The 13778-nt window shown below is 44.3% G+C and overlaps 1 protein-coding gene across 3 annotated transcripts in view; it reads right to left on the bottom strand.

Moving 5' to 3' along the window:
* The window catches only part of kif2c (kinesin family member 2C), a 95170-nt gene extending 82306 nt beyond the window's left edge, over positions 1 to 12864 (bottom strand). Inside the window, exon 1 of one of the 3 annotated variants that reach the window (XM_041207884.1) lies at positions 12759 to 12864. Coding sequence is in view for 2 of the 3 variants with exons in the window: in XM_041207883.1 (XP_041063817.1) it covers positions 8971 to 9031 (61 nt within the window). In the remaining variant the exon portion in view is untranslated. Of the gene's footprint in view, positions 1 to 8970; positions 9167 to 12758 lie in introns of those variants that run through there. The other 2 variants (XM_041207883.1, XM_041207885.1) reach the window with 2 other exon arrangements.
* Positions 12865 to 13778: the final 914 nt, after the last annotated feature.

A 13778-nucleotide genomic window follows, 5' to 3' on the forward strand; every position in this document is an offset into this window, starting at 1 on the left:
GGAAGCTGAGAAACAGAAAAAGAGAGAAAGAAAAAATAAAGTGGGATGAGGTGACCAGAAAGCCAGCAAAGAGGCCAGGAGCAGCCCCTGAAGAGCCACCTATACAGAGAATGTCTTTATGGGCAAGAGTCAGCAGAGAGGTCTGTCCCATTTTATTTTTCTTATCAACATTGAGTTCTCTTGCTGGGAGAGGCCCTGTATCTATGGCAAGAGGGATAAAATATCCAAAGTGATTCCCACTAGAGCTGTGCTAGTTAAACTGCACGTATCAACCCCATAGAGATAGAGGGTTAGGCCTTAGGCCTGTGATGACAGTGGATTAATGGTCACCAGTTGTAGGGTTTCTCATACACTCAGAGCCCTTGACACCATATTCCATGAGAAAGGATTCATATGTGTCCTGTTTCTCAGGAATGTTGCCATGGTTGAAAATTGCAACGATGAGGAAAAATTGGATAGGCTAGAGTTGTTTTCCTTAAAACTGAGGCGGCCAAGGGGTGACTTAATTGAGGTGTACAAGATCATGAGGGGCCTAGATAGAGTAGACAGGAAAGACCCACTTCCCCTGGCAGAGAGGTCAATTGCTGGGACGTGGGAGCGAACAGCTTTAAGGTGATTAGTAGAAGGATTAGAGGGGACTTGAGAAAAAACCTCTTCATCCAGAGGGTGCTGGATGTCTGGAATTTGCTGTCTAGTTTGGCGGTGGAGGCAGAAATCCTTAACTCATTTAAAAAGGTACCTGGATCTGCACCTGAAGTGTTTTAACCTGCAAGGCTACAGACCAAGTGCTGGAAGGTGGGATAAGAACGGGCAGCTAATTTTTTAGTTTTATTTTTCAGCTGGTGCAGACACAATGGGCTGAATAGCCTCTTTATGTGCTGTAACTTTTCTATGGTCCTACGGATTCAGGAAATTACAAATGGCATTCCATTATTTAAGAAAGAAGGTGGGTTGGAGGAACCATCTAGGCACAGACCTATCAGCTTAACATCAGTTATGGGAAAGTTACTGGAATCTACAAAGGCTTTATATGGCAAAGTCTCCCAGCTCCAAGACCTGAATGACTGAGCGAGGATTAATTGACCAGAGTCAGCATGGATTTGCGAAGGGCACGTTATACCTGACTAATTTAGTTGATTATTTTGAGGAAGTCACAGGCATAGCAGATACAAAAGTGCCTATGGATGATTTTATATGGGCTTCCAAAAGTATTTGATACAATTCTTTACAAGATATTATTAACAAAGCTACCTTGTGACTTGGGTTGGCAATTGGTTGGGAGGTAGGAGACTGAATAAAGATAACAGGGGTGTTCTGATTGGAAGGTGTTCCCCAGGCACCTTTACCAGGTCCTCTGCTTTTAACTGCATTTATTAAATGACTTGGATGAAGGAATGAATAAAGCTTGCAGATGACATCAGCCAAGAGTGGATGAAGTAGGCACAAATGTACATAACCATCACAGATGGAGTTTAATGTGGGAAAGTTAGAGTTCATTTACTGTGGATCCAAGAATGACAAATTGGAATATTTTCCTAATGACAAGGGATTAGGAGTTTTGAAGAACCAAAGGTATTTGGATGATCATATACACAAAGCTAGTAGGCAGGTACAGAAAAGACCAGCAGGATGTTGGCCCCTCAAAAGGGATTGGAATAAAAATGGTAGAAAGTGATGCTTCATTTGTACAGAGAAATGGTCAGACCCTGCTTGGGGTATTACATTCAGTCATGGGCACAGGGTGGGTGTAAGATTGAATTATAGAACAAACTCACTAGGATTTAAAGGTTAAATTATCAGAACACAGTTTGCATACCTTTGAGTTTAGGAGATTCTGGGGCACCTTATCAAAGTCTTTTTGAACGTTAAGAGGAATTGAACAGGGACCATACAGAAAAACTGTTTTATCTGGTGAAGGACTCCAGGAGAGATGGGGGAGGGGTGGGATGCAGTACAGGTTTGAAATCAAGAAGCACTTTTTTTTCCCACAGAGCGGTGGAAATCTGGAACACTCCCCTGCAAAAAGCAGTGGATGCTGGATCAATTGAAATTTAAGACCGAGGTCAACAGATTTTTGCTAGACAAGGGTATCAAGGAATAGCAAGCAGAGACTGGCATTGACATTGAGGTACAGTTCACCCATGATCTAACTGAATGGAAGCAGCAGCTCGATAGACTTGAATGGCCTATGCCAGTTTGTGCTGTTTTTAATGCCGTTTATTTTGAACTAATGCCCTTTTTGATAGATGAACCTAAATTTCAAACTTGCAACAATGTTTTGTATGGTAATAATACAACCAGTAAAATACAGTAATATATTTTTACAAAGGTTTAATATAAAAATCAAACTTCGATTTTTAAAACATAAGGAAATCTAAACATACAGCCCTGAAACTCAACTTCCCCACAAAGCCTGCCATCTGCTTCAACTTGTCATCAAATGTTTCCTCCTTGCTCAGTACCAACATGAACCTTGCCCTTGCTTTAAAAAGGACTTATCACACCGTTAAAGTTCTCAACCTCAGTTATTAAATTCCCTCAAACTACCATGTCATTCAAATACCCTTTGTCTCCTATTCACCCAACATGTTTACTTTACCCTGTTTCAATCCTGCTTCCATCACAATTACATCAGAGACGACGGTGGTCAAACATGGCACATTGTCCTTCTTTTCCATCTTCACACTTAACCATCCATTCTTCCCATCACCTCTCCCCTGCCAAGGATCTCTACAGCTGTACTTTCAGCTGTCATTCGTCCCAATGTAGCTTCCACTCCCTTGCAGAGATGCCACTTTCATCGGTCCCTTCCTCTTCAAGATCTGTAAGCAGAGCTCAGTTCCTAAATGTATGACAATATCCAGTGCCATTAACTTGAATGCCATTTCTATACTAGCTACCTGCAAGCCCTGTGAAATTGAAATTTCAGCTCAACATTTTTATTATTTCATGGGATGTGGCCATTGCTGGCAAGGTCAGCATTTATTGCCCATCCCTAATTGCCCTGGAACTGAATGGTTTGATTGGCCATTTCAGAGGGCATTTAAGCATCAACCAAATTATGTGGATTGGAGTCACATGCTGTCTAGATCAGATAAGGATGACAGATTTTCTTCCCTGAAGGACATTAGTGAACCAGCTGGGTTTTTACAACAATGATAGCTGTCATGGTCACCAAGACTAGCTTTCATTTCTAGATTTTTTTAATTAATTGAACTCAAATTTCACCAGCTGCTGATGGGATTTGACCCCCATGCTCCCAGAGTATTAGCCTGGGCCTCTGGGTTATTAGTCTAGTGACATTACCACTACACAAACATTTTTCCTCCACACTGACAATCAGAGCCACTAGGTGGCAGAGACATGAATCCAGCTTCAACTCCATCAGCCGCCCCAGCTATTCTAGATTCAGGCTGAATCTAGACAATGGTAATAGATGTACTTTATTTGGATTTTCATAAGGTGCTCCATAATAGACTAATGAATGTCAGAGAACAGCCAGGAGACAATAGTCGGGAGACAAGTGGCAAAATGGATTGCTAGCTAGCTTCAAGACAGAAAGCAGAGTGGGAGTAAAGGATACTTATTCAGAATGGCAGAAAGTGGGAAATGTTGTTCCACAAGAATCACTGCTGTGACCACTGGCTCATAATTTAATCAAAAACACTTTTAAATTTGTGGAGTGTTAGGTGGTGGCAAGGGTGTGGTAACCAATACGGAGGAGGATGGCACCAAATTATAAGACATTAATAAGCTATAGTCAAAGGGTTAATGTTAAATATATAGTTCACATCAATGACATAGGATCACATAAGAGCACGGAGAGAGATAGTTCCATGTAAAGCCTCGTGTAGACTATGTTATAAATAGTTAGCATTATGTTCGATAAAAGATCGACGGTGTGGAGGGGGGTGGGGGGGGGGCCGGGAAGGAGGAGGTCCTCCTCGTGAACCTGCTCCTGGGCTTGGCCAAGTTGGCCATTAATAGGTCCAGGCAGCAGGCGATCGAGGGGGTTGTCCGACCCGACTGTCTGCCCCTCTTCCGCGGCTACATTCGCAGCCGGGTGTCCCTGGAGAGGGAGCACGTGGTGTCTGCCGGCACCATCGAGGCCTTCCGTGCCCGGTGGGCACTGCGGGGGCTGGGGTGCTTTATCGACCCCTTTAATCACATTTTGATTTGATGTTTGTAACTTTCCATTAAACTTGGTATTTGGTTTTTTTTTTTACAGCTGACCTAACTTATGGGCTGTGTTTATGTTACCCCTGTTTTTGTTGCTTTCGTTTATTTGGTTGACTCAGAAAGAGTATAAATACGGACAGACTCCCCCGATGCCCACTCTAATTACAGACAAGCTCATTGGAGATCCCCTAAAAAGAAAAGATAGAGTTTGCTAACAGTATCGCTTCCAGCTATACTAGTATGGGATAACTCAGCACAGGTTAATGATAGAATTCAAGGCATCCCTAGTCTGCATGGCTCAATTTCTTATTTTACAGGGATCTGAGCGAGGCTCATGAAGCCAAATTGTTGTCTATGCCAAATGCCCTTGGGAAGGTGGTGGAGAGTGACCTTCTTGAATCCCTGCAGTCACGTGTTGTAGGAATGCCCCCAGTGCTGTTGGGAAGGGAATTCCAAGATTTGGACCCAGCAACAGTGAAGGAATGATGATATAGTTCCAAGTCAGATAATGTATGGTTTGGAGGAAATTTTTGCAGGTGGTGATGTTCCCATGTATCTGCTGCCCTTGCCCTTCGAGGTGTAGAAATCACGGGTTTGGAAAGTGCTGTTGAAGGAGCCTTGGTGAGTTGCCATAGTGCTTCTTGTAGATGGTACACTGCTGCCACTGTGCATCAGTGTGGAGAGAGTGAATGTTTAAGGTGGTGTATATGGTACAAATCAAGCAGGCTGCTTTTTCCTGGATGGTGTCCAGTTTCAAGTGTTGTTGGAGCTGGACTCACCAGACAAGTGGGGAACATTCCAACACACTCTGGACTTGTGCCTTGTAGATGGTGGGCAGGCTTTGGGAACTCAGGAAGTGAGTTACTTGCTGCAGAATTCCCAGCCTCTGACCTGCTCTTGACGTCACAGTATTTATGTGGCTTGTCTAGTTCAGTTTCTGGTCAATGGTAATCCCCAGGATATTGATAATGGGGGATTCACTGCTGGTAATACTGTTGAATGTCATGGGGAAATGGTTAGATTCTCTCTTCATGGAGATGGTCAGTAATGGCAAGTAACATTCATGCCAGTTAAGTGCCAGGTAATCAGCCCAAGCTTGAATGTTGCCCAGTTCTTGCTGCATGTAGACATGGACTGCTTCAGTCTTGGAGGAGTCATGAGTCAATCAGCAAACATCCTCACTTCAGACCTTATGTTGAAAGGAAGCTCATTGATGAAGCAGTTGAAGATGGTTGGGCTGGCCTCCCAACAGCCAAAGCCATCTTCCTTTTTGCTGGGTATGACTCAGAGGTTTCCACACCCTGCACAGCCCCATTTCCTAGTGACTTCAATTTAGCTAGGGCTTCTTAATACCACACTTGGTCAAATGATGTCTTGATGTCAAGGACAGTCACACACTCACCTCTGATATTCAGCTCTTTTCATCCATGTTTGTACCAAGACCACAAGGAGATCTGGCCAAAGCCAAACTGAGTAATTTATTGCAGTGTAAGTGTCACTTGATAGCACTGTTGTGACGCTTTCCATCACTTTTCTGATAAAGAGTAAACTGATGGGACAGTAATTGGTCAGATGGATTTGGCCTTTTGTGGTCAGGACATACCTGAACAAATTTCCACATTGCCAGGTAGATACCAGTGTTGCAGCTGTACTGGAACACTGTGACTAGTTCTAGCACAAGTCTTCAGTTGCTCAGGTGTTGTCAAGGCCCAAAGCCAGTTCCTTCAGGCATTTCACAATATCATATGGAGTGAATCAAACTAGCAGAAGACTGGCATCTGTGATACTGGGGACTTCAGGAGTAGCACCAGATGGATCATCCACTCAGCATTTCGGGCTGAAGATGCTTGCAAATGCTTTAGCTTTGACTTTTGCACTGATGTGTTGCCCCTCCCTCCCCACCCCCCCAAAACTCTCCCATCACAGAGGATAGGGATGTCTGTGAAGCCCCCTCTCCCAGTTAGTTATTTGATTGCCCAACATCATTCACAACTGGATGTAGCAGATTTTTGATCTGATCCATTGGTTGTGGGATTTTGTAGCTTTATCTGTTGCATGCTGCTCCTGCTACTTACCGCCCATTTCTTCACCAGGTTGTCACCTCATTTTTAGGTATGCCTGCAGTTGATCCTGCCATGCTCTTCTGCCCTCCTCAGTGAACCAGGGTTGATTCCCTGGCTTGATGGCTATGATATAGTAAGGTTACAAATTGCAGTTAAATACAATTCTGCTGATGATGACCTACTGCAACTTGGATGCCTGGTTGAGCTGCTCTCTTATGAATCTATTCCACTTAGCTGAGTACCACAGAACACAATGGATGGTATCCTCAGTGTAGAGACGGGACTTCATCTCCACAAAAACTGTGCAATGGTCGCTCCTACCAACTGTCCTGGACAGATGCATTTGTGACAGGTAGTTGGCAAGGATGAGGTCAAGTTTTTTTTTTCTGTCTTGGTTCTCTCACCATTTGCCACCCAGTCCCAGTCAGGCAGATATCTCCTTCAGGACTCTGCCATCTAAGTCAATAGTGGGGCTACCAAAACACTCCATGATGGGCATTGAAACTCCCCACTCAGTAAATTCTGTACCCTTGCTACCCTCAGTGCTGCTTCCAAGTGGTGTTCAGCAGGAGTGCTGAAGGAGGCAATCAGGCAGTTTCCTTCCCATGGTTGACCTGATGCCAGGAGACTTCAAGGGGTCAAAAGGCAATGTTGAACACTCCCAGGACTCCACTCCACTCCCCAACCGTGCACCACTGTTCCACCACCGTGAGTGAATCTGTCCTGGTATTGGAACCAGACACACCCAAGTGATGGAGGAGTCTGGGATATCAACTTTCAAGGCATAATTCCACATTTGTCAATCCATTTACCAACTGACTCACAGGGATGCTCCAAGTGAATAGCTATATTTAACTTCCATCTTTAAAATAAAATATCAAAGCAGACAACAAATGGATTTGAGTCATCCATTCACTCTAATGAATTACTCCAAGACTACATCTTTAATATTTTTCAAAATTACTTTAATAAATAACTCCTTTGATCTATTGCTTCCAAATATACTGTCCTATGCACCTCTCTGCATCAACATCAAAAGTCACCACACAATGCCTTAGCTAGTTACTTTTTGGCCAGGGCTGAAGTTACTAAAAACTTAACAACCTCTTCCCTCCGACCACCCACACACAATCTATATATTTTAACTTAAAAATCATTCAGCCATCACTCTCTGGCTATCTCTTATCCACCTTGTTATCCTATGCATGTGCCAACTTTCAATTACCAAAAACAAAATTACTTGTCCAAATCAAGATCCAACCCTTTCAAGCTGAAGGCAACTAAAATACCCTCCATTACTTCTAGCTGCATGTGACCTTAACCTCATGTGGTCAATTCCAGCACTCCACATGTCGTTTCCAGTAAAGAGGATGTAATTGCACTAGAAAGGGTACAGAGGAGATTTACAAAGATGTTGCCAGGACTGGAAAAATGCAGCTATGAGGAAAGACTGGATAGGCTGGGGTTGTTCTCCTCACAATATTCCGGGGGGGGGGGGGGGGGGGGGGGAAAGAGAAGAGACTTGATGCAGATATACAAAATTGTGAGGAACTTGGATAAGAAGGGCCTCTTTACCTTAGCGGAGAGGCCATTGACTAGGAGGCACAGATTTAAAGCAGTTGGTACAAAGATTAGAGAGGAGACAAAGAAAACCTTTTGGCACCCACAGGGTGGTAGGGGTCCAGAGCTCATTGCCAGCAAGGGCAGTAGAGGCAGAAACCTTCAATTCATTTAAAAAGGTGCCTGGATATGCACCTCAAGTGCCATTACCTGCAAGGCTACTGAGCAAATGCTGGAAAGTTGGGTTACGCTGGGTGGCTCGTTTTTCTGCTGGCGAGAACACGATGGGCCAAGTGGCCTCTCCCTGTGCCATAAACTATGATTCTATGAATACTGTAAGCTCATTCCTCTCCCAGGAGAGAGCTAAATTAAAGAAAACATTTTATGCAGTTGTGAATGAAGTGCCAAATTGTTTACCATGAAAATAAAGTATAAAATGATACCAAGATACAAGAGTTCCACCTACATCTGAAAAAAGAGTAACCGTTCAGTCGCAAGTTAAATCTGCATATTTTCAGACCAAAAGAAAGAATTGCATTTACAACGCGCTTTTCACGGCCGCCAGAAATCTCAAAGTGCTTTACAACCGATAAAGAAGCGTAGTCACAACTGCAATGTCGGAATTAGCCCATGTTAAGCATTTTGCTTTTATCTACAGTATTTTCTGGAGTACCTTTTAGTTAATATTAACTTAACTTATCAGATTTTAAATGACTTCAAACAAGAGCCAAGTATCATGGGGAGTGACTACAACTGCCTCCACAAGTTATTTATTCCCCTATTCCGAACACATGCTGCCGATTCAAACGGCGGTGATTCAATCAATGGGCAAACATTGTCCAATAGCGTGCCGGCATCGACGTCACAATGCTCCAGACATCCAATCAGCACCGGGAAGTGAGGGATCCAGGCGCTACAAGGCAGGCAATTCAAAAAACCCACTGCCTCAGCGCGCATGTGCATCGCAACATCCCACACGCCGCTTTTTTTTTGTATTTCGTTTAACTTTTCTTCATCCCACCGACAGTAAGAAACGGTAAGAAGATTCCCCCCTAAGAAAGCAAAACTCAAATATAGTAGAGTCAAAGCCAACCCCGCTTTAAAAAAATCAGTCCATTTAGTTTAACAATAGTTATACTCCTTCGGTTGAAAATAAATAATTCCTTACCATTGCTACGTTGAATTTTAACAATAAGTCCCACTTTCAATCGCCCGAAATGTTGAGCCATTCTTTCGCATTAACCGAGTTAAACTCTCAGAAATCAAACGACAGCGGCGGCAACAGACAAACCGAACAAACTTCAAAACAGCGCGCGCCGAGCCCGAGAAGCTGAGCAAGCGCGACAGCGACGTCATAAAACCCGCCCAACTTAATGGGAACCCCTTAAAGGGAAATTTAAAGGGGAGGGCGCAATTGTGCGGTTGTCTTGTAGTTGGCGCAATTCTGTTCCTATGAGATGCTTCTTAATCCGATGCGGTCTCTTTAACAGTGCCTGGCTCTTTGGAGCAAATACTGACTCCCCTGAGAGTAGACCAGAGCATCATTGTGTGTTGTGTTGCTGAGGCTAAGGTGAATGTTCAAAGAACAGAACAAATGCCTGGAATGGATTAAATCATGCATTAAATGTAATTTTACAATTTTATGAATGAAAGAATTAATGACTGTGAAATACATGAAATTGGTTAATTAAAGAGGCATTTGTGTTTATAATGAATTTTCAATTTTGATTTTTTGCCCCAGTCTGATTTTGTGCCACAGAGGTGGGAAATTGGAGCTGAGTTTGTTCTCGTTTAGACTTCCCATGGCAGCCATCACTTTTGCTGCAGGTGGTCTTAAAGGAGAAATCAGTTGATTGTGCCAAAGCCTTCCACAGCACTCGAGGGAAGTGAGATATCACAGGAGAGACAAAGGCTGGGCACTTTGGACATGCTGCCCCTCGCTTCATCGATGTTGACCGGGACCTAATCCTGGAGGCTGAGAGGGAGAGGATGGTGATGCTCTTTACAGAGGGTGACGGAGGCTACCTCACCAAGTAGCAGGGCACGTCTGTTCAGCGTCATCTCCCTCTGCCTCAATTCCTACACTTATCTTCCCTCCTGCACCTCCCAAGTTGAAATGTCTCTTTCTAGGACTTCACCATCCTCAAGGTCCACATCTCTGTGGAGGGTCATGTTATGGACTCGCAGCAGACCACCACAACGACTGAGACTCTTGCAGCAGGGCATTGGAAGACACAATCCAACTGGCTCAGGCACTGTAATTGCATCTTTAGAAGCTAGATAGCCTGCTCGACAGTTGTCCTATTGAGCAGGTAGCATTGGTTTTATAGCCTTCCTGTCTTGCTCGGGGGCTCCCATTGAAGGGTGTCTTCAAAGGCAATTCCTTCTCTCCAAGGATCCATCTACACACTTTTATGAGTTGAAGTGAAGATCTGAAGCAGCCTGGACTGCTGGAGGATGAAGGAGTCATGGCAACAGCCAGGAAAGCAAGCACATGCATAGAGGAAGCTCCTGTGGTTGCAGCCCAGTTAGATGAAGAGGGAATGGAACCCCTTGTTGATGGATCTCAGTGACCAGGAGATGTGTACTTTATGGCTTTATGAGTGCTATTGATGATGCTTTGCATTGGGGGGAATCCAGTGATGGAGGCAAAACCCAATGTCCTCTGTTGCCCGAGGACTTGTGTGTCACGAAATGAATGTGCTGTCCAGCTCTGACAGAAGCCACCAGTGATCAGCAAGATGCAGTGGTATGTGACCATTTTTGAGATGCCAATAAGATCTGCAGCAGATCCTTGAAAAGAGCCAGAAGTCAAGAGATTCAAGGCCACAGTGGATTTGATTGCCACTGGCAGGACATGGCGACCAATGCTATGAGGTACAAGGACTTCAGTTACAAGGGCACAGACAGAATCATAGAATTGTTACAGCCCAGAAAACCATTCAACCCATTGTATGTGTGGTGGCTCTCCTAATTTGCAATTCATGTATTGCCACTCCCTCGCTGTCACCCTCTCCCAACATTTCTCCTTTTCAGATATTTAAAAATTCAGAAATTTAGGGAAGAAATCTGCTGTCCTTACCTGATCTGGCCTACATGTGACTCCAGACCCACAACAATGTGGTTGACTCTTAAAATCGCTTCTGAACAAGGGCAATTAAGGATGGGCAACAAATGCTGGTCTAGCCAGTGATACCCACATCCCATGAATGAATAAAAATAAAGTACCACTGAGATGAGGATTCCTAGCTGGATACCGATAACCACACTGTATTTCCACAAGGTAAGGAGAACATGAGTTGGGCAGCTTTCCCTTTTTTGGGTTTTTCCCAACTGATATCAAAAAAAAAGTTCAAAACCTGAACCTCATTTTCATCAGGTGATATCTAGTAAATCACCAGAGCCTTTGCCTTTAAAACAGTTTTCTCCCCAGCCATTAAATTAATTGCAGTTCAAGTAAGCAAATAGCTCTCCGCCTCAAGTGCCATGCTGGTCATTTACCTGAACTCATGTGATTTCTTGGAAAAGGCATGCGTGCTCACTGTCCAAGGGGAACTTATGAATTTTTTAAAAATCCAGGTCAATTCCCAAGTGTCCAAATAATGCAATGTCCTTCCAAATTTTAAAAGACAATATAATCCTTGAAGATATGGCTTCCCAGCAATGTAAGTTTACCATAACTTCCTTGTTTTTGTATTCTGTGCCCCCATTGATAAAGCCTAGGGTGCTGTCTGCTTTATTAACCACTTGTGTGCCCCTTTCAATGGCTATACCTCTGTTTCTCTACCTCTATCTCCTCCTTTAGGATGTTCCTTAAAACCCTTTGACCAATTTTTTGATCATCTGTGCTAATTTCTCCTTCCATGGCTTGTGTCAAATTTTGTTCAAAAAGGCTCCCATGAAGCACCTTGCGGCATTTTGCTACACTAAAGATGCTATACAGTGCAAATTGTTATTGTTGACTGATCCCTGACCATATTTTGTGGTGTTTGTGTTTCTGATAGAGATTGGTGTAGTACAGGCTTGTCCAACCTTTTAGCGGGGGGGGGGGGGGGGGGGGGGGGGGGGGGGGGGGGGGGGGGGGGGGTACAGGGCAGCGGTGGGGGGTTATATTTCCATCTGGTTCTCACTCAAGGGGCTGATGAGCAAATTTAGAACAGACACATACATTTTTTTTAAAAAGTTCAGTATGAAGAAATGAAACAACTTACTGAGCAAAAATAAAGCAGTTCAAAGCAATAAATGGATACTGTTTAAAAAATGAGTAATTAATGAAGATGACCATTAAGAGTGTGAGAGCATCAGATTGCATGTGTCCAGCTCACTCCCAGTCTCAGGGTGCTCACTCACACCTTCACCCACAGCATGAGTGGGTGTGAATGTCTGTTGGCTTGTGGAGATGAGGATGAGTGAGAATCCTGAGACTCGGAGTGTACCAGACACATACTCACTCTCACACACTCACACTCTCTTTCACAAATACCAGTCAGTCTCTTCCCCACCCCTCAACCCCAGGCTCTGCAGTATCTCACCACTGGGCCCCTGTAGTCTCTCCTCCTGTGGTCATGGCAGACTCTCTCTCCTCTGCCTGTTCCTTGGCAATAACTTCCCTCGTTGCCCCAGCAGACTCTTTCACCTCCCTGCTGCGGCCTCAGCAGGCTCACCTTCCCCCTTAACCCTAGTGGCAGACTGTCTCACCTTCCCCCGTGGCCCTGGCAGGCTCACCTTCCACTGTGGCTCCAGCCATCTCACTTTCCCCTGCGGCCCTGGCAATCTCTCTCTCTCACCCTCCCACAAAAACCCTTTTTTCCCAGCATGCTTACTGCCACTGGTGTTCGCTGCTTCTCCAATCACAGCCTGTTTCTCTCCCACCTTTGCTGCTGATAGGCTCACATGAGAGAATAAAGACCTGTGATTGGAGATGCAGCTCCTTGCAGAATTTTCTTCTAAACTTACCTGTCTTATTGCCATTTTGAACAGTGGCTCCAGGGGTCACATAGAATGGCTTCGTCAGCCACAAAGTTGCCTGTGAGATGTTGGTTGGACAAGCCTGGTGTAATCAGCGGGAACTTCTGCCAAAATAGTAGGAGATCCATTTGAATATGGAAATTGGGGCAGGGAGATCCAGTAATTCACCAACATTAATGTGTGCAGAATGCTTGCTTGCTTACTGAATAAGTAAGGAATATTGAAGAAGTTGTAAACTCAAATTTCCCTGAGCCACGGAACCATGGTACAGCAGGCCTCGAACTGCTCACATAATACTGCCAGCAACGGACAGTATTTTCCAGTGGTTGCCCCTGATTTTATATTCATTACTAGTTGGATTCCTGCGCCTGACTGCTGATTCACACTCGGAGGGAGGGAAGTAGGGTTTTAGCCACAGCAGTTAAAAGGTAGCATCTGCTCACACATCCAGAAACATAGAGCAAAGGATGACAAAGAGTCTTTGAAAACCAGAAGGAGAAGCAGAATTAGGGATCAAATGACAAGGTTCTCAGCAGCTTCTGTGGAGCTACTGTTGGCGCTGATAAGAGCAAAGGAAGACAATCTCTCTAGCACCAAAGACAGGAAGCCTCAGCAGAAGGTGGTGCAGTAAGCAAAGAGGAAGGCAGTCACTACATGTCACCTCAACCACAGTGCAAATAAAAGTTTAGAGGGGTACTTGGTAACCCTGCCACCTTCCAGAAACTGGGTGGGTGGGTAGTTAAAAACAGCTGTCAACCCGCTTGTAACTTGATCCGTTCCCTCACAAAATCTCTCTGCTTCTTCAAAATGCTAACCTGTTAAATGCCCTTTTTAAACTGCAGTCTTCTCCCTTGGCTCAGCATCCATTTTTGACGGATTGCACCTCTGTGAAATACCTTGATCCATTTTCAATGTTATATAAATGTTAGGAAATCTTTAGCCAGTGTGACTGCTATAGTTTCTACTTCCATTGTTCTGGCCAATAATTGATGTTAACACAATTAAAAT

The sequence above is a fragment of the Carcharodon carcharias genome, chromosome 16 (assembly GCF_017639515.1).
Source record: "Carcharodon carcharias isolate sCarCar2 chromosome 16, sCarCar2.pri, whole genome shotgun sequence".
Classification (NCBI taxonomy): Eukaryota; Metazoa; Chordata; class Chondrichthyes; order Lamniformes; family Lamnidae; genus Carcharodon; species Carcharodon carcharias.